This window comes from Passer domesticus, chromosome 2, assembly GCF_036417665.1.
Source record: "Passer domesticus isolate bPasDom1 chromosome 2, bPasDom1.hap1, whole genome shotgun sequence".
In the NCBI taxonomy this organism is placed as follows: Eukaryota; Metazoa; Chordata; class Aves; order Passeriformes; family Passeridae; genus Passer; species Passer domesticus.
The window spans coordinates 39888675-39912402 of NC_087475.1; the positions used below are offsets into that span (position 1 = coordinate 39888675).

At 41.9% G+C, this 23728-nt stretch overlaps 2 protein-coding genes across 12 annotated transcripts in view; one reads left to right on the forward strand and one right to left on the reverse strand.

Moving 5' to 3' along the window:
• The window catches only part of GGACT (gamma-glutamylamine cyclotransferase), a 28694-nt gene extending 17823 nt beyond the window's left edge, over positions 1-10871 (forward strand). For both annotated transcript variants that reach the window (XM_064408361.1, XM_064408362.1), the window contains exon 2: positions 7891-10871. In XM_064408361.1, coding sequence (XP_064264431.1) covers positions 7908-8375 — 468 coding nt within the window. In that variant the 5' untranslated portion in view covers positions 7891-7907 and the 3' untranslated portion in view covers positions 8376-10871. The remainder of the gene's footprint in view (positions 1-7890) is intronic.
• Positions 10872-10892: 21 nt separating this feature from the next.
• PCCA (propionyl-CoA carboxylase subunit alpha) overlaps positions 10893-23728 on the reverse strand; it is a 269372-nt gene continuing 256536 nt past the window's right edge. For all 10 annotated transcript variants that reach the window (XM_064408352.1, XM_064408356.1, XM_064408351.1 and 7 more), the window contains 2 exons: positions 14526-14603; positions 10893-11237 (listed from right to left, as the gene is read on the reverse strand). In XM_064408352.1, coding sequence (XP_064264422.1) covers positions 11169-11237; positions 14526-14603 — 147 coding nt within the window. In that variant the 3' untranslated portion in view covers positions 10893-11168. The remainder of the gene's footprint in view (positions 11238-14525; positions 14604-23728) is intronic.

Below are 23728 nucleotides of genomic sequence, written 5' to 3' on the forward strand. Positions count from 1 at the left end.
ACTTACTTGTTATGTAGTAAACTTGTTACTAATTTCTAAAGAGGAGTGATCTGCCTCAGTGGGATTGAAGTTAATTCTGAACATCTGTTTATAGTTCTTTGTAGTTTTGATTTGATGTCCTGTTTTGGTTTGTATTTTCTTGCCTTTTATTATATTAGAAAATGGTGGAAGATATGTTGCTGAGACATGGACTGGGTTTTTATTTCTGATTTGTATTTTTGAAATTCACTTTGAATTTTGAAATTCACTTTAAAAATCTTTTTATTAAATGAAACTACCCAGATAGCTTACCAATGTAAGACTTGCATATACATTTAATTAGTAAAACAAATAAAATAACTGTAGTGAATTAGAATAGAATCACAAAATAATTTCGTTTGGAAAAAGACCTTTAAGATTGAGTCCAACCCAGCACTGCCAACTCCACCGCTAAACCGCGTCCCTGAGCACCACATCTACACATCTTTTAAGTACCTCCAGGGATGGTGACTCTACCAGTTCCCTGGGCAGCCTGTTGAGCTGATTTATTTTGTACCAGTATCCCATGTTAAATATTATGCTCTTCCACAAATCTGATTCATAGACTAAAAGAATGGTATAAGAATTCCTTCTTAAAGAAAAAAAAAAGCTTCTATGCACCTGTAGTAACCTCAGCTCTGGTCTTCTAAATGTCAAGGAGGGCCTCTCTTCCTTCTATTGCTACCTAGTGGCGTACATACAAATGAAAAAGCATTACTGTTAGTGTAACTTGTGTGTATAGATACACTTTATTGTCCACTACTCCTTCTGAACCTCACAAAACTTCTGTGACCCTGCTTCAGAGCAAATGTCCTTGGCTGTTATCCCACACTATCTGTACCCTTTCTGGTGGCACATTTAAAATTGTGTGTGCATTTAGAACTGGTGGCTCCTCCAGTACAGCTGGTTTTAACCTTACTCTCTCCTTTTCTGTTGGCCACTAACACTTCACAAGCAAAGCATGCCTCTGTGTAGAAAATCCTTGCATGTGTATATGTGGTTGCAGTAAATGCATATGAATTGACTTTCTTTGACCCTTTAAAGCAGCCCATAGCTTCCCAGGAATTGTGTGGAAAAAAAACAGTCCTTTGAGTTTTTCTGATGTTTAATTTCTGCCACATTGGTCAAAGGTTTGTGTTTCAGTAGCTAGTCCATGTTGGACGGGAGTATGTAGCCATTTCTGGAGGGAAAATACTATAGTATAATGTACCCTGTTCCCAGATATATACCTGGATTCTTCTGTTTGGCTCTTTAGCAGAGCACATTTTGTTCCTGAATATCTGTGCTGTCATTTGGTTTTTAGCAAGGGTTGAGGAGCATTGCAGTGACGTTTGCACATTGTGCTGCAGGGCTCAGGCACCTTGACTCATCCTGGGGAGACATCCTGCTGCCGCCTGTGGAGCTGCTGGCTGGAGTGGCCTCCTCTGCTCTGTCAGCATGTCCAGCCACTGGCCCTCCCAGCCAGCCCCACAGCAAGGCCCAAGAGGCCCCACTGGCTCTCTCCTGGAGAGCTTATCCTGCCTGCAGCCCCTGCCATGGCACCTCCACAGAGCAGGAGCAAAGGCATAAGATGGCTTCCCAAGCCACAGGCCCTTGCCAGTGGGAGGATGCTTTTGCTCAACAATGGGGCTTTATAAACATCTCCCTCCCAGGCTCGGTCGCATTCCCAAGGGACGGTGCTGGGCCATGACCTGGGCACCTCTCCCCTCCTCACAGAGGATCATTGTGCAGCTGTTCCCTCATTTCCTTTGTGGAAAGGCACCTCACGATCCCACACAAGACCCCATCTTTTCTCGCTTCCCGTTCTCTCTCTCTTGCCATCCTTTCAGTGTAGGAAAATACATTCCCATGCTTAGGTACTCAAAGTGTTTGCCGTGTTCCACAGGCCGGGATGATCTTCTCAAAACAGCGAACTGACCGCTCGGGGTATTGGCATGTAAATTAATGTGCTGACCTTGCAGGGAACCCATCCAAGCTGCAGGCTCTGTCCCCAGTTTCAGGATGTCGGCGGTTTGAAACTCTGGGCTCTGTTCTGCATCTCAATGATGGAAACCACTTCAAATTCACCATGGCATAGCAGGGCTGCCCTATCAAAAGTTGTTTTTCTACTTTTTTCCTGTAACAGCAGTCTGGCATTTAAAGCATATGCTCCATTCTTGTGGGGTGTTTTTTTAGTTCCCTTTTGTGTAGATACAGCAGTGTAAGCACCTATGCTGAAAGTGCAAAGATGAGATATTTTTGTGTATATAATTTAAATTAATTGTAGTGTACTCAAAACTGCATTGTAAGGACCCACCATTCTTGAGTGGGATTTTGAGAAGCCATCTAGTCTCTTGTCTTTCTCTAAGACAAGAATAACTGTAGCATCCATCATAGTCTGAACAACTTTTCAAGAGTTGCAGTTTTCAAGTCTTTCTCACTGTTTATTGATTTTCAGTAAACACACCTCAGTTGGCACTCAAGACTAGGATGCTTGAGGTATTGCTGTGTTCTTCTGAAACATCACTGTGTTGTCAATAACACTCAAAAAGGCATGGGGAGAATGGAGTGTGAACAAAGGAGGAGACATGGTTTCTCTCCCTCTATAAATTCGTGGTTTGTCTGTTTTTAAATATTTCAGGTACAGTTTCCCTATGTCAGAAAACCATAGGAGAATCAGTAAAGAGTGCTGCTTGGTTTGTTAAATATATGTAGACTTGTCAGCCATCAAGAGAGTAAACACTGCAAAAGTATCTGGTGGCATTGAGGAGGTGCACAGAGCCCCCGAGTCAGGAAGGTGAAGCAGCAGTATCAAGGAAAGACCCCACAGTAATCTGGCCTCATGCACACACGTGCAGTCACTGCCTGGGGCTGCCTTCTGTGCTGCTACTGCCATTGCTGACACAAAAAGAGGTATGAGAGCTCACAGGAAGAAAAGGCCTTTACACAGCACAACTCTCAATGCTCATCACTTTGACTTGGAGAGGGTCTGGACCCAACTCTGGAAATGCACCAATGTTGTCTTGCCCTGTTCTTGTGCTGTGATGCTGTGGGATTTGTTGTTGACCAACCTAAGATAGAGGGCACTTGGCCCTCAAGCTTTTTTGGGGTCATTTGTTATGGTTATTCTTATGCCTCTCTGTTCTTAAAATTAGAAAGCTGTTCCTATCCACGTAGTGATTCTGTGCAAAAAAATTTGGCTGGTTGTATGTTCATGTATGCAGACAATCAACTGTCTCTTCTTAAAACCTTTACCCATATTTGTAGGTGATTGTGCCCATTCTCATCAGCTCCTATTTAAGCTCCTTCTGGTTCATTCGTGGCCAAAGTAAAATAATTCTGACTCAGTACTCTGCCCTGAGCTCATTGTAAATAGTTTTGTAGTCCACAGGTTTCTGAATTGAGGTCCCAAGACTTCAGTGAAACTTGTACCACATTACTTAATATTAGGACAAACCAGTCAATACTTCTATTATTTTTTCTTGAGGTGACAACTTTCTCCTCCTTCCTCTCAATTCAGTTTGTCCGCATCCACTGAGCTGGTTTTTTCATCCGCCTTTTCTTGTCCTGATGTGCTGGCAATCCCTTCCTGTCTCTGCACTTTCTAGAAATTTAGCCAGTTAATCAGTCTAATGTGTCCAGTGTGTGTTCTGCATTCCATTCCCATCATCTTTTTGCAGGTGGTGGTTTTATCTGTTTGTCACTTTGAGACCTTCTAAAAGTCACTTTGGGAATTAACCTCTTTCTGTAAGCAACAAAAATGAATCTAACGCATTTTCTCTAACCAGTACAGTTGAAAGTGATTTGGAATGTTTTCAAACAGACAAAAGGCAAATTTTTTTTATGACAAAGGGGTACAAAGCACGTGAGCAGTGCTGTGATTGATACCTGTCCCAAGGGCATCCTCACTCTACCTCCTGGCAGAGACTCACAAAATACTCCAGTTTAAGCACAGAAGTGTTGGTTTGGAGATGTGAGTTTTCCAAGGAAGAAATGAAAATAATCTGCAAAGTTTAAGTGGAGTTTCAGGTAGTGCCCAGTAGCGTCCAGCATGGCCCTGGTTACTCCAATACTCTTGTTTGTTTTCACAAACCAGTGCCTCACGGTTTCGGAGCGGGTGACCGCTGCGAGGAGACCATAACCTCTTGATTTCAAAGGAGCCATCGTTTCACTGGTGCCTCTGTGGTTAATGTAAGAAAGGTGTCTTGCCATAAACTTTTTCCGAGGTATTCAGCAAGGTTGGGAAGGGGTCGGCCCAGGCAGGAAGCCCTTGTCTGTGCTATAAAGAAAATAGCAAGCAACAAAATGAAAGCATCAAAGGACCAACAGGATGCAGTCCCAGGAGTCCTCTCTGGCATGTTAGTCCTTCTTGAAAGTTAGCATTGAGTGAAGAGTGACCTTAAAACTCCCTTCATTCAAACAGACTGGGCTCAAGTTTAAAGTTCAAGGCATTTTGTTTTTTCACCTGTTTCCTACAGTTTTTAAGAAACTTCTGAAGAATTAATGTGTAACTATATCTGGTCACAGAGCCAATGCAGAGAATTTTTCTCAAGGGAAAATAATGTTACTGTATGGAGTGAGAGAAATGGATACTTTCTGAGTTAGGTTTTATTTTGTTGAAACTTCTCCCAAACCCACTGAGAGCATGATTGCAAACAGGCCTGGAGCCAGTGTAATGCACAGCTCTGGGGCCATGCTTCATTTTTAAAAGAAGCTGGTAGGGTCCTGTAATTGTCTGAATTGTGTTAAAAAAAAAAAAAAAAGAAGAAGAAAAAAAAAAAGTGTTTTTTTCCAAAGCTGCTGCTGCTGCCACTTTGGGAGCAAGGTCTTGTTTTGGGCACAACTTGGGAGCAAAGAGCCTGGTTGCAGCTTCATCTGTGAGTGCAGGGGGAGTGAGCCAGCGACTGGCCCCATGGCTGCCCACCCTTCTCTCACCCTGCTGGAGCTGTTGGGCCTCGAGAGGGAAAATCAAAGCTGTGACCCAGAACTCCACTGGTGGGTGAGGGTGGATGTAGACATGGTGCTGCCACCCTACCAGCACTAATGGTGAGAAGCAGCCAGCTCCTGGCTAGCACCACTTGTGAGCCACTTTTCACCCAACACCACCTACCTGTGTGATGCTGAAATAGTTCCTCTATTTTCTGATCTTTGCATCTTGCCTGATGAAGCAACTAGCTACAGATGCCACAAGCGATCTGGCAGGTCATCTTTCATAGCTAAAAGAAATAGTTTGCCAAGATGACGTACAAATTTCACTCGTGTTTCTCCATGCCATTAAATTTTCATGATTCCGGTATGAATATTTCATGAAAGTACTTTCTGAATGGGTTTGTTTTGTCCTGGCAGCTAATATTCAGTATAAGTCTGGGTGGGTTTTGTTTGGTTTTTGGTGGGTTTTCTTTTCCTCTCAGGTGGTTTAGTGAAGGTAAGAAATGTCAAACTGGATTAAGTGAGAAAAGGCAACTTCTTGTTGGTGATTCAGCAAGGGGATGCCATCTATAACTCCTTTCAGCTGTGTAGTGGAAGCAGTGTGAAATGACCCTCAAATACAATTCTGCTCTGTGCTCTCCTGCCACAAGGTGGCTAAAACTCTTTTAAAAGCCCAGGATTTGCGAGTGATTTAAGTGATGCTAATACATCTACAGCCTTTCTGCAGCGCAACACACGGCACACTGGAGACCAGATTTATTGCACAGAAAATTATGTATGTCTTATTTATATGGAGCAGTGATCAGGAAATGTTATTACCAAGTTTATTTCAATCCCTCCTTGGCTGGAGGGCTGGGCTTTGCTTTGTTGTTGTGGGTTTTTTGGTTTTTTTTTAATAGAAGGAGAAGTCATTGTGCTCAGCCCATCCAGTGAGAGTGACAGGGCCACTGTGGGGCACAGAAGTGCCACAGGGAGCTGTGGCTGAAACTTCAGCTTCCCCCACCACCTCCGTTTGCACTGCCTGCTGAATCAATCTGCTCAAAGGCTAAATCAGAAACACTTGCCCAAACCTGGGTTAGCAAGTTCCTTTGTTGCTGTTGAATTCTGCACTGGGATGATGGGTGCCTTTCTTTAAATGGGTGATGTTTCCCAGCAGCCAGCTGCTGTGCCGTCAGAAACAGGGAAGTTGTTTTTACCAGTTTCAGGAAATGGTGACACTCTTCTCTGTGAACTTTTTGGAAGCTTATCTCCAGCTGTACAGTAGGGACAGGGCTTTTGTTTAATGGAAGTGAAGCATACCTTTTCCTTACAGATGCACCACTCACTATAGAGCTTTTTATGTGCGTTTTAGGTTTCCCTTTTTATTTTTTAACTTATTAACTCTGACAAGTAACCTCTTGGTTGTGAACAATTTAATTCACAATTCATTTTTCTGATTCAAAGTGAACACGAGTGCCCTAATCCCCTAATGGGAATTAATTGCATGTTTCAATGCTTAACTCTGATCCTTTCTCAATCCCCACTGGGACAAGTTTCTTCCTGAAGGATCTGTGTTTGTTATTCAAAACACAATCTGAAAGGTAATGATTTTTCTTATAAAAGAGACTCGGGCCGACTGAATATTAATGCTCTTTTTATTGTGAGGGAATGAGCTGCATCCAAGAAAAAAGCTCGTTTATGTAATGAAGGATAAATTACTCTGAAGTATATCTGGTAAAATATGGGGAAAAATCAGTGTGTTCTTATTCCCCTAAGTGAAAGCAGTTTGCCAGTAAATGAAGGCACACACTGTTTTTGCTTGGAAAGCTGTATTTTGATACAGAGAAAAAACGTTTGCTTCACCAAAGGGGAAATTGCTTGGCTACTGAGGATTTTTAAATGACACTGTTCTCAGCCAGCAACACACCCTTTTGGATAACTGACCAAACCTAACAGTTTACTAAAATAAGAGTAAATTGCAGAAAATAGATTAAATTTCTACTTCCAGTCTGTTTTTAAATATTTCTCAAACTTGAAATACATTATTTAATGACACTCTTTCCAAGAGGAGTTGCACTGGCTCCTCTGATATTGGGTGTCTGGCCCAGCCAGATGACTGTGGATGAGGCAGGCTCTGCCCAGTCAGTGACCACAGGTAAAATGAGGGAAAACATCACAGTGCAAGAACTGCTTCTACCCTACAGAAATGATGGAGGACAAACACAGCACCATGTGAAAAAATAATGCAGGAACTGTGAAGGTACCTTTCCCTCCTGTTATGTTTCAGTAAAGCCAGCCTTTTACCCCATTTAAACCAATTTTGAGTGTTTCATGCTCACAGATAGAACAAATGGTCCTTCAGGCTCTGTTTCCAAGAGGGGGCTCACAGATGTGCAGACCAGCTACTTGAGGTGATTTAACACTTTGGGGTGTCTGTCTGGGGAAGAGAGGAGGAACATGGCTTTACCAGGTTTCTCCCTTGGCCCCACAGCTTGCTGTTCAGCATTTGTCTGTCAATCAGCAAGCAGGACCTCACTGCTGGCATTATTGCAAATCCACCAGCACATCCATGAGATTACTCCACAACAGGTTACATTTGCTTTTGGGGAGTCACTGAGCACAACACCACACACTTGCTGCAGCACCCCTCCCATAATGGTGAGAGACAGAAAAATTAAGAAAGATTCAGAGCTTTTCCTGGGGGTCAGGAATGTGTTGGCTGATGTTTGGGATTCCTTAGAGAATGTAATTTGGCTACAGCAAAGAACTGCAGAAGGCTGATTTTCTCCTGGCCTCCGTTTTTCACTGATGCAGTTGTCTGAAAAGTTTCAAGGTACTTGAATCGAGTATGATACTTAAATGTGGTGTAGGACTATGAGACCACTTTTGCACGTGCCAGAACAGCCTTTTGTGTGGAGGTGCCTTGGCAGGACCGTGGCTCTCCAGAGCACTGGCCTGTGGCTAACGTACCTCTTTGTCTTTCAGCTGCTTTCGCAAGTACGATGGCCCGTGTCTTCGTCTACGGCACGCTCAAGAAGGGCCAGCCCAACTACAAGCACATGATCAACACGGCCAAAGGCCTGGCGAAATTCCAAGGAAGGGGCCACACGGTGGAGAAGTACCCACTGGTGATTGCAGGGAAATACAATATTCCTTACATGCTGAACATCCCGGGGACAGGCCACCACATTGCTGGGGAGATTTACTCTGTCGACGAGCAGATGCTGCAGTTCCTGGATGAGTTCGAAGGCTGCCCTGACATGTACCAGCGCACCCTGATGAGGATCCAAGTGGTGGAGTGGGAGGGGAAGGGCGGCGCGGGAGAGGCGCGGGCCGACGGCGTCCTGGAGTGCTTCGTGTACAGCACAGCCACGTACCCGCCCGAGTGGGTCGGGCTCCCCTACCATGACAGTTACGACTCCTCGGGGAAGCACGGCCTCTCCTACGTGCTACGGGAAAGCCGGGAATAGAAACGGGAGGTGACGTGGCCTGGCCGAAGACATAGTGCTAAGCAGGTGTTGCTCGGTAACCTTTCCAGGAAAGCTGTAATACCTTGTTATTAAAATGCAGGAGCTCTTGTAACCTTCCCAACCCAGGAGCCTTGGCGCTAGCGTTGAAGTCCTGTAGGCCCAGAGCTGCAGACTCCTCCCCAGGCAGTCAGTGTCGTCCTGGCCCCCCCAGCCTGCTGCAGGTAACTGGGTTTGCACCAGGTGTCAAATAACTCTATGTGCACATCGGGTCTGGGGTCTAATTATTCCCTCAACTTCCCCCTTTGCCTTGGTGCATAATAATGGAGGTCAGTGAAAGGCAGGGAAACAAATTTTTTTTCCCTGAATTGAGAAAATTTGAAACTGATTTAAATGTCTGCAAAGTAAAGCACAACTCCTATTGAATATTGACTTGTAATGGGTTTAGTAGGCTACTGCATGTAAACAGGGAAAGCTGATCAGATAACTTGGTGCTTCAAGACAAATAGGAAATTGCTGGAGAAAATGTAAAGATGCTTAAAGATTATTCATTGCAATGAGGTTTTTTTCTGAACTGGAAAGGTGTATTTTTAAACCATGTTTAGTTTTAAAAGGTACTGTCAAGAAATACTGAGCGAATATAAAAGAGTCACATTTAAGACTGTATTTTTAATTTTACATTCTAAGCACTTTGGGTTCTGCTTCCATTCACTGCATGACTGTAGGATTTGGGGATTGTGTGTCTCTGTGTGCCTGTGTGTGTGTGTCTGTTTTGGGGGCTGTTGGGGACCAGAGAAAGCAAATCTACACTGGAGCTGTTGTGAACACTTACTGTCAAGGTGACTTTTTGCCAAGCACTTTAATGCAGAAGTTGCAACCATATGCAAACTGAGTTTCTTAAGGGGAGAAAAAATTGTATATACATTATAAAAATATCCAAAGGACATGTATTGTGATTATTGCAACATTTAAATTGGGAAAAAAATATGTAAAGAAGACTGTTGTGCCCCTGACCCAACCAACTGGGCTGGTTTCTGTACAGTCTGGAAAAACCATGGCTTTCTGTTGTTACAATCCTGTGCCTTATATTTTCCTCCGGCTGCCGTGTTTGGTACAGATAGAGTGTAAAGCTGCCAAAGGGATGGGAGCAGGCATTGTGTATCATGCAGTGAGCCAAAGTACCATCAAATGCAGCAAGGATACAATTAAGAACAATATTGTACTTTTGCTTCACTGCCAGTAGCCCTGTGATGGCCAGAGGAGATCCGGGGTAGGGAATCAGCCTAAACTTTAGCATAGCAGTAGTAGGCACTGCTGCATCTCATTTAGAAAAGCTTTTATGTTGCTGTAAGAAGCAAAACAAGTAACTTGCTATAGAATACTTGTGTCTCTTTACAGTACTTGTCTGTGTAGGGCAACCTGCAGAGACTGAACCGTGCTCCTTTGGGAAGGGGTAAGATGGCACTAAGGAGACTTGTAAGGAGATCTACAGGGTGCCTGCCTCAGTTTCTCCAACTGCAAAAGCATTAATTTTTCTGGAAGGCAGGTACTATCCAAACACTCTCCTTCCTCATCTTGATGAGTTTTATAAACTAATTCCCTAAGCAGATCCCTGGACATATTCCCCCTCGACCATGTGATGTAGCTAATTAGCAGTGTCTCAATAACAGGAAGAATGCCTCTTCAGTCAGAAGTTTCAAGCAGAATCAAACTTTCCTGGTTGAACATGAGTCACCACCCCTGTCACCAACTGTTTTCATCCTTCACCTTCCAGTAAAGGGCCCAGGCACCTCTGGCCAGAGGGTTTCTTTCTGGGAAGTAGCAGGACCCTGCCCACCCTGGGCAAGCAAATGAGAGCAAGCGTGCTCCACTCTGGGGCAGTGGCCAGGGTCCCTTTGTCTCCCTTCCCTGTGAGCATTCAGGAGGAGGCCTGGTCTGAGGGACAACATGTGCTCTCAGCAGTACCTTGGGTACAGCTAAAGACCTCTGAGAACAGTGGCAGCTCCTTCTGTAAAAGCATCCAGTAATCAGTATCAAGAAGATAAGGGTGGGGAAATTGAGTATGGAGTTTGAATATAAGAAGACAATTCCCTTACAACTTTAAATGAAAATACATGACAAATGTCTGCACTAGCAAAATAAAGCCTCTAAGATGTAATTTAAATCTAATCTATACAAAGCATTAAAAATATAATAATATAGAAGTATTTAAAATATAAGTAATTCTATAATAATTTATTATTAGTTAATAAGTAATAATTCAATAAATATATATCCTAATTCAAAATAAATATGATCAGAATTTAAGCCATTGGTGGTACTTGTGCAGCACTTCTACAGAGTAAAGGAGAACTGCTCAGTTTGCTCAGTGGTTAATTTTTCATTCTTGCCAGCCATTCTGTACAGCCTGGCTGGGGCCTCAAACCAGGGACATTGCTGTGGAGAAGACAAATCAGATTTTGGCTTTTGTTGTGTTTTCTTTGTTTTTTTTTTTTTTTTTTTTAAAAGAGGCTTTTCCTGTTTCAAAGCAGAAATGGTATTTTATTGATTTTATTTGATCCTGAAAAATCAAAGCATTACAAAGGTTATGTACAAGTATTTCTGGAAGTAAAAATCTGGGATCTGTTGCCAAGATTTAACATCTGTGTTTGCTGTCTTAACCACTGATACAGTAAATATGCCTGTATAAAATCTTGTGCATAGTACTGTCTGTTTTCTGTGTTGAATTGTCTTAATGTTACTTTACAGATAAAAACAATAAAGGCTTAGTTAATTCAACAGTGTGGAGGCAACCTTTCATTCCAGTTCCACCAGCAGATCTTCTTCTCCAACGGTGTCACCAGCTTTGCAGTGCACAGCTTTTACCTAGGGTACAGAAACAGCAGAATTTAAACCCTGCCTTGATAGCCTGATGAGATGGCTTGGCTGATGTGGTTTGTATTGCCCAGAGCACTGTGTCTGCATGCACGGGGTGATGGCCACTGTGCAGCCTGAGGACACCCCAGGGACACAGATCCACCTGTGCTGCCAGGGCCTCGAGACGCTGAGTGCTCGACCTCCAGTGCTCAGAGCCCAGCTGAGATTTGAGTACCAGTGCTTGACAAATGGTGTCCAGCCCCATCAGGGTATTCAAGTACCTACCATTAGGTTTGCTTGCAACAGAGATGCTTGAAGACCTGAATGTCAGATAGAGATGCCATTTTTTAAAATGAAATGCACCTTTTTTTCACCTGGTTGCACTGCTGTTTATTTGTTTTAAATAGAGGACAGGCTGATTCTTCAATACTCATGATGGGAAGTTGCAATGAAATATTCCACCATTTCTTTAATTACAGTTTTGAAATATAGCAGAATTTTGGACCTGCAGCCATGAACTGGGTTTCTCTCTCTCCAGAGAGTTGGGATAGATGATTCAAATCTGAATTGGGATCCTTTAACATAACTGAACTTGGCAAAGGGCTACCACAGTCAAATAAGTGCAGCTGTATCTGTAGATGGATTACATAGTCCCATACAGGTTCCTGAATTTTAAAACACAAACATCTTACACTAGTCCCTTATTTCCTCTATAAAAGGCTGCGACATGTTTGAATTCCCTTTCAGCACATGAAGCAACAGAAAATATTTGAAGCTGTGTAGAGCTTGCTTCCAGTATAAATTCAGAGCTCCTACTGACATCCCAAATCCTTGTTCAGCAGATAGTTCATTTTAATCATCCAAACACTACCCTGGGCTCCTGGAGGAAATGCACAGCATACCCCAAGTACCAGGCTATGATGGACACGCTGCTGCCCACATCCACATTTGACAGTCTGAAGCCAGGTGAGCTGCAAGCAGATCTCTGGAGCACAGGCACACTCACAGCCCTGCTCCAGAAACGATGCTGAGCACGGGCAAAGACAGCGTGGTACGTTCAAACAAGGGCTTCCTTTCTAAATCAGTAGCTGGGCAGCGTACCCAATTGCTGAGCCTCAGTCTTCTAGGAGATGAAAGCAGTGTGAAAAACATTCTACCCCTTGCTTTCTTTTTCCACAAAGCCAAGGTTCAGCAAACATCAGAGTTAACCAGTGCTTCAAACTCCCCAGCAATTTGTGCCGTGCAGCGGGGCCGCTCCTTGTGCTGACCCAGGTGCAGCTGTCCTGGAGAAGACAGGAGGCTCGCCAGTTCATCTCCAGCTTTCTCTCATTTTTAAGCCACCTGCAGCTGGAGTAAACTCAAAGTAGATAAAAACAAGCCACTTTTCTCTCAATTCCAAACAGGAAGATAGGGTTTGATACAGAAAAGGAATCCAAGTCAGGAATGAAAATGGGAACGTCTTCCAGCTGAAGACAAATGAACTGAGTTTCAAAACACAGTTTCAAAGCATCAAAACATGGACTAACAGCCTGTGCCAAACATCCCATTCCTGTGGAGAGGCCAAGTTATTTTAGCACTCAGAGCCATGACTTTGCACTGCAGAACAGGATGAATTCTGTTTAGCAGCTTCATTTCTACACAGCCCAAAACCTTGGTGCTCATTCAAATTCTTAACATTCTAAAGGTCAAATAATGTGCTTGCCATGAAAATGGGCACACCAAGGGGACATTGCAAGGCACATGAGACCTCCTGAATGGCCTGTGCACCTTTCACATCCTACCTTGGAGGATTAAAAAACCAAACACAGGTTTAATGTGGCATCTGTACTGAGTGAGTGGGAAATATTATTAGAAGTATTATTATTAGAAGTACAAGCAGGATGGTAAGGAACAGACCCATGGATTGCAGAAGACCTTGGTGGAAAAGGGAAGGTTAAAGTGAAAAATAAATGGGGTGGGTGGGAGAGGAAATGGAATTTTAATTACAAATACTAGTTAAAACCAGTGGATGCAAAGAGCAGCAGCGAGGGGTTAAATAACGGCAGATGAAAAAAACAAAATGCTTGGAAACATTAATCAAGTGAGAAAATAAATTATATAGAAATTAATGCATGAAATAAAATAATAAAGTGGCAATGTTAGAGCAAAAGGAACTGGAACATACTCCTTCTCTCAGTATTTTTTTCTCTTGAGACCCAATTTTGCACTGGATGCACTGGAAGAGGCAAGTCTGGGACCCAGCCTGGGTGACAATTTTAGAGCTGTGCCAAAAAAGCCTTTCTTGTAAACACACAAACAGTCCTTGGCATTGAGAGCCATGCTGAGATCTCAGCAAACCTTGCCAGTGCCCTGTCCCTGCCGCAGTCAGGCTCCCTGCTGCCTCCATGTGGGCTGAAGGCTCCTGCCCTGGGGCTTGTGCCTCAGAGAGAGCAGAGGGGCTTGACCCAGGCAGAGATGGGCCAGGGCAGGTTAGGAAATCAGCAACAGAGGAGAATGTATCATCCAGGTCCACACCATGCTCTCCCATTGCAAAGGATGGATCTGGGACCCACGTCTAGGTGACGGTTTCAGGCTGGGAATTATAATCAGGCACAGGGATGCTCTGAAGTCCCAGCTTGAGGTCTGACAGTCCTCAGACCAACTCGGGTTTAGGGCATGCTCTTGTCACATAAGCTTAACCAGTTCCCTGCCTAGAGTGCTGGTTTTAGCACATCCTACACTGCAGCAAAGTCCCAGCTCCAGGGCTGCAATATTGATCCCTCAGAAGCAGGAGAGGCTAATGCATAGCCTTGCAAAGTTTAACAAATATGCAGATCTAGGCTTGATACTTAACATTCACAATAATAAAAAAATTGCTGTTTTCTCCCTCCTGCAAAAGAACTTTCTATTCCTTGTTCTGGGTGGGTTTTTTTAAAATGACAAATTATTTGCCATTAAATAATTAACTGGCAAAGAGATCTCTCTTCTCTGGGAAGATGAAATTTGGATAAATGGTCTGCAACACCTTTCAATTCAACTTGGCATTGTAACATCACAGAAAACAAATAATTTATGAGAAAGGGTTATATGAATTTCTGAAGCCAGTAAAACTATTTCCTGCTGTGCTATCTAAGGTTCGGAACTACTTAACAGCATTCACAGCAGATGCAAATGTTACAAAATTAAAGACACCTCACTTTGAAAGACTTACAACAATCAGACTTAATTCCTTAACAACCAGAATCCTCCTTTTTTCCTTTTTAAATTCTATCCTGTTGACAAGTTGCATATGGTTTTAAGTGACCTAAGGTGGCTTACCTTGCCTGTTTTAGCAGCAATCATACTGTTCTGCATTTTCATTGCTTCAATTACACAAATCTCTTGACCTTCCGAAACCTGATGAAATTCAAGCAGTACAAAATGAGAATAGAGGATTCAAAATGTTCCAAGTGTGATGATTCTTATGGAAAATAAAAGGATTATTTCATTAAATGCTATAAAGACTTTCATGACGCAAGTCAAGTCAGCCAGTTACACAGTCACAACACAAATGGCAATCACAAAACTGGCAGCAAAATAAGGGGGAAATCAGCTGCTTAAAACTATTACCCCAGGCAAACCTGAAAGGCTCCTCTCCCATCTCATCCATTCAGTTCCAGATTCCACAGTTCACACCACCACAGTTCAACATCAATTAAATGCAGAGCAAAATCTAATTTGTGCATTTTTAGCCAGGGAACTTCTGCTTTGCTTCCCTGGTGCATGGCCCACAGATACTCATACTGATTCAGAAGCCAGAAGTTCCGTGGCAGGTGTCCAGGGGAGCTTGGTCTGGAAGGTGCAGCAGGACCCAGTGGGCTGATGCTGAGGAGAATGTGTCACCGCTGCACATGGCAGCCTCTGATGGTGGCTGATGACTTTGGACTGACAGAAAGGAGCACATCAGTGAGGAGCCACCAGTTCTCATCCACAGGGGAGGAACCACATAGACAAAAGCATCACTTTCACCACAGATCAGAGCTCTTCAAAGGAAACACTGAGGTTTCCTCTTTCTGTTTGTTTGTGTCCTGCTAGCAGGCATGTGCAAGCTCAAGGTCACTAGGAACCCACTGGGCTGCTCTGCTGGGCTCCCAGTGCCTCCCAGTCAGATCCTCCCTCCAGGGTCTTGGACCACCTTGCACAGAGGAAACTGCTGCTCAAGGCTTGACAGTGGCTGTGGAGGCTGCCTAAACACAGAGGCAAAACAAGGAATTTGGAATTTACCCAGTGCAAGCCAGTGATCAGCTGGTCATTCCACAAAGATTCCCTGCCGGGAAGGAAGGGTGCCAGGACCTACATGCCAGGATTTAGGACCTGTACACTCCTATGGGATGCCTGGTTCCGAGTGCTACTGCAAATCTTTTCATTGGGCTCTATTGCAGATGGAGTCTGCTATTCCCTCCTTATCTCAGCAAGTTTGGGAGGCTTTCACACTGATGTCCAAGTTTCATGAAACAGGGAAACCTACAGAAATCTGGTTTATGCACTGTTATATGTGCCAGTGCCAACAAAATGTTTGTTTATATACACACATATACACACATAGATATATTTCTCTAATTATATGTAAAATGAATAATACATATTTAAGGACAAGTGTGTACCACTTTGGAGGAATATACTAACAGACAGATGTGAAGTCAGAGATCAAATGTACATTGCCTGAAGAACATTCCAAAAATTTAAGTAAAGCTATTTTTTCACTGACTAAAAAGCACTGATATCTGCCTACGGATTCTGAGCAAAACAAAACAAAACAAAACCCATTACATTAAAAGGTGCTTACACACCCCTTCTCCAACAGATTGGCAACAACAGTATGAGAGGTTTTGGAGGGAAAATGTGGAAAGCATTTGCCATGGGAGTATGGTGTACTACCTGGATACAGAGAATAACCAAAACCCAACACTTACCCTGCAGAAATCTCATCCTGAGCTTCAGGCAAGCAGTTAAGTCATTAGCAGGTGTCCAATTTGGTGAATAGTATCAAAGACTTGTTTTTGTCCCCAGTTATTTCCCTTCTATTCCCTTTCCCTGTCTTTTGTCTCCTTCCTTCCACACCTGCTCTCTGCCCATAGCCTTGTCCCAGCAGCTCACTCTTCCTTTCCCTTCTTCTTCTCCTCTTCTTTTCCCTACCTCATTACTTCTCTTCCATCTGCTCTGAACTTTCCAAACATTTCTGAGGTTATGAGGAAGCAATGAATATCTTTGGATTCAAAGAGAAGGGGAAAAAAACAGGCAAGAAATTTTGTTGGAAGAGTTTTTTTTTTTTTTTTTTAAATAGTGCTGTTATTAAAATATGCATTTCAGAAACAACTTTGCCACCCTCTGGTTAAGCTCTGCTATCAGAGAGCCAAGAACACAGGCCTCTAGAGGTTGCTGAAGATTGAGATGCTAAGGACAACAGATCTGAATTCAGTGGCCTAATTACAAGGCCACAAGAAACTCTCTCCTAGAGCAGTTACATTTAACTGTGGCATGGCTTCATCAGGAGGATGGTGTGCAAATGAACCAGTCAGCAATTACCTAAACAGAGTTCTGGAAACACATCTATGGGAAAAGTATGGAATTGCCTCAGTAGGTCTAGAATGGTGCTAAAATGCCAGGAAGAGTTAGTGATTGTGGGATGGAAATATCCCTTAGTCTGAATTTCTTCTCAGTTTCCCCTCCTTCTCAAAAATGAAGTTTTTGTGTTTTATATCATGCATGCTGGGGTTGATGACAAAGGACGCAGTGTCTGGGAAGGAAACAACCCTCTCAACCCACAAAACTTATAGTTAAAGTATCCAGTTAAAATCTAGTCTTACTAATTTGAAAGGAAGAAGGTGCTTTCAGCAGGTACCACATGTGAAAATGCCGTGTCAGTACTTCTGATGATGTGCAATTTGTTGAAAATTATCTTGGTGTAAGTGTCACTTAAGAACAGAAGTTTAATTACTGTTCTTATGTTAAACCTTTACAGCTCCACTCATTGTGTTGAAAAGCGACAAATCCTAAAATTAGGCACTTGTATCTCTCTTTCCTCTTTTTCAGTCTTTTGGGCATTGTCCAATTTCTTTCATTCTATAATTGCACATTTCATTTTGCCTGTTATTTAGCCCGCAAATGAAAACTGCAGAGATGTGTACAAGTTCTTGCTGTCTAACTTATTTAAGGATTTATCTGGACCACTTTTAATGCTGTATTTTCATTCTATAATTTATTTCTTTCAGTGGATGGTAAACCAGTGAAAACCACCATCTTTACATTTCCATTTAGAGAGGTCTCAGTGATGACCCAAATCTGTCAAAACAGGCAACTAAAATCAAACAAAAAAAAATCTCATTTCTTTGAACCAAGTAAAGTAAAAGGGCTCCTTTTCTTAAAAGAAATTAATGTCAGGTATCTGTTCCACAGAGTTACACCACAGACAAATAGAGCTTTATAAATAAATGAGTGATTAACTGCTAGACCTGCAGTCTGCATTTTAGCAGTTTATTTCTGCATGGTGCAGTTCAAAGAGTGAAAAGTGAAAAAGAAACAGAAAAGAGAAAGAAAAAAAAAAGAAGAAAAAAGATCATTGAAGAGGAGGGTACTTAACATGCTGCTAACAATTGCAATGAGAATTTGGGACCAATTGCAACGTGAATTTGGGACTGTCAATGGTGCTGTTTGAGTCACTCAGGGACAGCACGGTGGTTGTTCTTTCCGCTGGCCAAAAGGTTACACACAGGACAGGGAACTGTCTCCAGTCATTTCCCAACCAAGCAACTCACGCCACAGGGTGGAAGCGGAATGTGAGAAGCAGGAACGCCGACCTGCTCCCACTGCACCTACGTGAGGAGCACAAAGACATCCTCACTCACAGACAGGGCTCTTCAGAGCTCGGGAGCACGAAAAGACAGCGCACACCCGAGGGCATGGCTGCCACGGGATCTTTGTGAATATGGTGCACTTTCTGCAGACTTTGGTGCGTCATTGGGTAAAGACTTAATGGTTGTGACAGGACGTCTCCCATGTTAGGCTTACAAAATGGTCACAAGCCCCACAAGTCTTTCTGATAAACCCAATGGGCGCTGATGTATTTCCCCCTCTCCGTCTAATTGGTGTAAAGTTTGCAGATCTGAATCACGGATCTTTTATCCAGCTTGCTGCGTCCTCTCCTTTGACATGAGGTCAGGGTTCACATTCGCATCCGATTATCGAAGTGGCACTCATTAACCGGCAGCCTGCCTCGCACCAAAATGAGTGCGCTGGAAGGGGAACTCGGCCCATTTACTCAGCAGATTTCAGCATTTTAAGGAGGCCTGAATGTCACACAGTATTGCTACGTTTTGAGGAGTTTCAGACATCTCCAGCTGATGATTAATTGTGAGTGATGGGAAATAAAATCCAGTAAAGCCAGCTGCTTGCCATGGTCGGCAAAATTACTATAATGGATATAGGCTGCCAATTTTCCAGTTTTACTGGCAAGTCTTCCAAGTGTAATTAAGGGAAGTTATAAATGATATGGAAATCTATCAAGTCCCATTTATTTTCAGAGGACTCTTTCCCCTGAGACTTTTATCTTCAAGCTTATAGTTTGCTTTGTTGTGCTAATGATTTAAACCACTTCTTATTTCTGATTAAAGCCCCCAATATCCTTCACAAGAAGTTAGATCCACTTTATTCAGAAGGATTTAAAGAAACAGAAGCCTTTTTAAAGTTGTGTTTGTAAGCCATGCTGAGCTCCCACTTCCTCTTTGGAGGCATAACAGAGCATCCTCCATCTTAGGCACCTCACTGCCATCTGGATTTCTGCTTCTGACAAACTCTGGGGACTGGGAAAGATTTGGTGGGAGAGAAAGGAGAGAAAAGAATTTATTTATTAAAAAACTAAAATTTAAAAAACTCACCAACAACAAAACCCCAACTTGCCTCTCAATCCTAAATCCTCCAAAAACAAAGATTGTAGGTGCTGCTTAGACACCAGGCATTTAGCACAGAGTGGTGTTGCTCGCTAATGTTGTTTGATTTGGAATAAAAGCATGAAAATGATGTGCAAAGGCCTAAAATTGGAGATGTAAAGGATGACTGCACAGTATTCCATTTCTCAATTTCATCCTTCAGAGCCACAAAATGGGGGTGATACAGTTACTGGATGAGATTTACAGTAACAGCTGTGGTCTTCCCACACAAGGGAGGACCTTCTAATGGGCTAAGGTCTGTTTTGAACAGACGGGGAGTAGCAAAACAAGGTTCCCTATTAAGGGTGTGCAGTAATATTCCTGATAAACAAAATGAGTAGTGGTAGTCAGATTGCTTTAAAAGACCTAAATCTCTTTTCATTGTCAAAAAAAAAAAGCTATTTTAGAAAGTGCTAACTGCTAAATAAATGAAAGACATGTAAATGTAAGGGTTTGTTTTTTCCTTAATCTCCTCCCTACAAACTGTAAAGAATGCATAGGAACCAGTGCCAGGGGCATATGGCTTTCTCCTGTGCTGAACATTCATACAAAAGACAGGTTCATCAGTCATTGGAGTATCTGGATAAAAAATTAGCTCCTGATGGATGGTATTTAGAGCTTACCTGCTGCTAGTACATTACCAGAGAAGCACAGGTTTTGAAACCCACATGACATTAGAAACTGCAGACCATGAAATACCCCACGTGCAGGCGCGCTCATAATGTACACCAGGTTATACAAAATAAGAAATAAGCTATTTAAACCCTCTGCCTAAAATTGGGCCCGCTGCAAGGAACCCTGGGTCAGCCCTACACAGGCCAATTAATGCACAGCATCTGCTGTATAGAAGCCGTGCATGAAGCACTTCCGAATGATTTCAGCAATTAAAAGAAAACTGTTTCCTGCCTGTTTTGACAGCAACTGTTTCAATGCAAGAGTGAGCACCAAATCATTGTGCGCAGCTGAAAAAATTAAGTCTCTTTTTTTTATCTTGTGAAAAGGAGGTGGGAGGGATGAAGATTTCTTACGGAATCGGATCGTTCTTTTGTTGTCCGACATTCTGTGTTTTTCTGCCAAATTAGACAGAAGGCTCCGAGGGTTTACGGGGCCCTCTACAGTATCACCTTCTGGTGCACTGTGGCTCCCTAAAAAGACAGATCAATATCAACCCTGCTGATTTGCCTACAAAAGTGAAAATCCCTCAATTACATTTTTAAGACCATTATATTTAGAACACAGGTGCTCTGATGCGGAACATTTTTAAGGCTCTTGGAGCTGAAGTGGAAAAAAAAAACAATGAGAGCCCGAAGCAAATACAAGCTTAGATTTGGTTAAAAGTGAAGTGAGAGTTGTATTTTATTGGTATCTCCTTCCTCATCTTTGGGAAGACACCAGTAAACACCACTCACAATTTCCACTATACTGCAGCCACAGTCCCTGTTGAGCCTTTTATGTGAAAAGGGACAATGCAAGATAGTGCCATATGAAAGAGAGTTATCCTCTCTTGTAGCCTTCTGCAAAATAACTGCAAACACGCACCTTGTTTATGCTTGTGCAAAATCACTGAGCAGTGAATTAAGTATGCATTCACTATTTATGAAGATACTGGGAATTTTGTTTGTTTATTTGTTGTTTAAATTTAGTCCATGCTGGTATCATTCCCTTCCCAGATTTTTTTCTCTCTGACTTACTGGCAATCTGGCGGCCAGCATCCAACAAGAAAACAAATCAAGAGGAATTGGATAAGCAACAATTGCAATTCCTTGGCATTGTCCATTACCATGTAAAATAATTAGTGCCAGTTTTCTCTTCTTTCCAAATTAACTTTGAAACCAGAGCTACAGAACTGCAAATATAATTAGCAGCAATTAATAGTACTTGACAAATCATTACTAAACTTTTTTTGCCACACTCCTTTAACGAACGAAGCTGAACATAGCGCATCCCACATCTTCTGACCTCTGACTAAAGGTCACTGATGTCCCCCTGACAGCAATCAGCACTGGTCATTGCACTCCCACTTATCCAAAACACACTGCCCCAACTGCCTCTGCCATCCCAGGCTGCTGGGCAAGTGATATTCAGGCAGAGCACTTCTGGGGCTATTCTTCTGCTAACTCAGCCTAATCTGTATCAATCAACTTTTTTTTAGTAACAGCTAAAAAGTTGTTTATTACTGGAAAAGGCAAAGCACACCAAAATAATAATTTAAAAATTGTATGAATTCTTCTCAAAGGATTGGTAACATTTTTTCTCCTAGGAGGAAACTCTAATAATATTGACTATTTCTAACTTATCGTAATAGGATTTCCTTCTCAATTATACTGTACTGGAACACGAATCTCAGACTGTGCATTGCATAAAATATATAGGAAATTCTTTTTCAAGTCAAATACAAAAAAATACATTATGAAATGTTATTGTAGTTAATTTTTTTTTCAATTTAACTACAATTATTACTCATGGCCCCAGGTAATAAGAACGGTGAAATATTTAATTACTTTTACTCTGGATATTATACAACCATGAACATTTCCTGTTTACCAACAGGGTTTTTCCATCCAAAAGATAAACCCCGAGAAAATTGTCAAATACATAGAATCATAAAAACTATGTACGCTTCCTGACCATATTTGGTCAAGTTTGCAAATTCCCTTCAATTGACAAGTGGAGTTTATATTTGTTCTGAAGAATGGGAGTGAGGAAAGGAGGGAAAAGGGGAAAAAAAAGAGAAGAAAAGAAAAAACATTCATACACAACAGAAAAATAGTATTTAAATTAAATAATATCTTATTAAATTATTGATACCATATTTATCCAAATGGAATGTGAAACTTAAGCAAATAAATTTTTTCTGTTTTAACCTGGATGTTGTTTCTCTGCTATAAATTCCAATTAGTGTAAAATTTGAAAAGAGATATTTTTCTTTTTTTTTTTTAGGATTTTGAGGTCTGAATGGCAAATACAACTTTAAACAACACACAACTGTCTGATGGCAACAGGTAAGGTTAAAATTTCAGCTTTTCTTTCACACAAATGAATGAAGTAGTGACAAACAGAATTTAGAAATCTCTTTTGTTTTGTTTTGTAGTCGTGAGCATTTCAGCAGCTGAAGTCAAACAAAACATATTTTCCCATAGCAAAACCTTCCCAAGGCTTGTGAGATGGAAAAATCATGAATAAAGATTTTCTTAGAAACTATTCTTCTAAAGAACAACAAGAGAAATTGAAATAAAATGCATGCAGCTGAACTGAAAGATTAATGCAGTTTAAAACTTTTTTCTTTAATTACTTTTAAAAGGTGGAAACACAGTAGTGTCTTTCATACGTTACACAACTGAAACAGCAGCCTTCAAGTTACCCACTTCTGAAATTACTGAGACAATCAGCATTTACATTTAACAGCTGATATTTTGGTAGGAAAAAATTCATCCCATGCAGTATTAATGCCCACAGCTACACTAGCTGAAATCATAAGGAATTTTTATATGGGAAAAGTACATTTTAAAAATTACTTCAATGGTGATAACTTCCAAAACCTGGAGTAATCTTAATCTACTGGAAAGAGAGGCAATTTAGAAACTTTGGTGAAAATAATTAATTGTCTTCTTTTGGCTGTAGTCCTTAAAGATTCAGTAACATTGGGGTGTTCACCCAGGGGTGCTTTCCTTTTACATATTTAAGTGTGGGGAGGAATCATTGAAGTGATTTAGGCTGCCAGGTATTAGGCATTAGCTTATTGACCAATGCCTAGCTTAGTAACAATACCTGTCCTGGCTAATGTTACTAAAAAGGAAAAACAACCAACAGAAACATACAGCGAAAAGAAAAACACCTTTGCATTCCTGACAGACAGCAAACTGAAAAAGCAAAAGCTGTGTTCATAGGTGAAAATACAGCAAAGCCTGCAAGGCAATCAGGACAGCTAAGATCTTTCTTTGTGGCTGTGGACAGTTCAGACTACCAAATTTGGAATCAGTAGTGAGAACACTTTGGGTGTGTTTGCTTTAGGAACAACAACACTGCTTTACCTGTGCAACCATTAGGATCCAGAGCTTTCCCCACTCCTGCACTTTCAGTGCACAGAATCCTACATGCACAAAAACACACCAAACAACTCAACACAAAGAAGAAGTATTTTCAAGTGCCCGCCCATGTCCTGCCCTCTGAGTAAATAAAGGAATTTGTGCAGCTTTAGTAGTTTTTATGGTGCTGTCTTTGTGGTAGCTATGGTGAGATTAGAACCATGTGCAGTGCTATCTCCACACTCTGGCATAAAAATCCTGCTGTGTGCTACCAGGGCTGGCTTGTGCTGCCACCAGGGTTAGCAAAAACAGGGTGAAATTCTTGCCTGAACTCTTGAAGTCCAGTGGTTTCTCTGGCCTATGGCACCATGAGGAACCAAAAAGTAATTAATTCTCCCAAAACTAAATTTCATCCTAATGCATACAATCATTAACAACTACTTAGAAAACAAATAGACAAACACCCTCATTCCCCAGTAAGGGATATATTTCCTATATTAATGGGACTCTGTTATGAGGAATGTAATCTAAA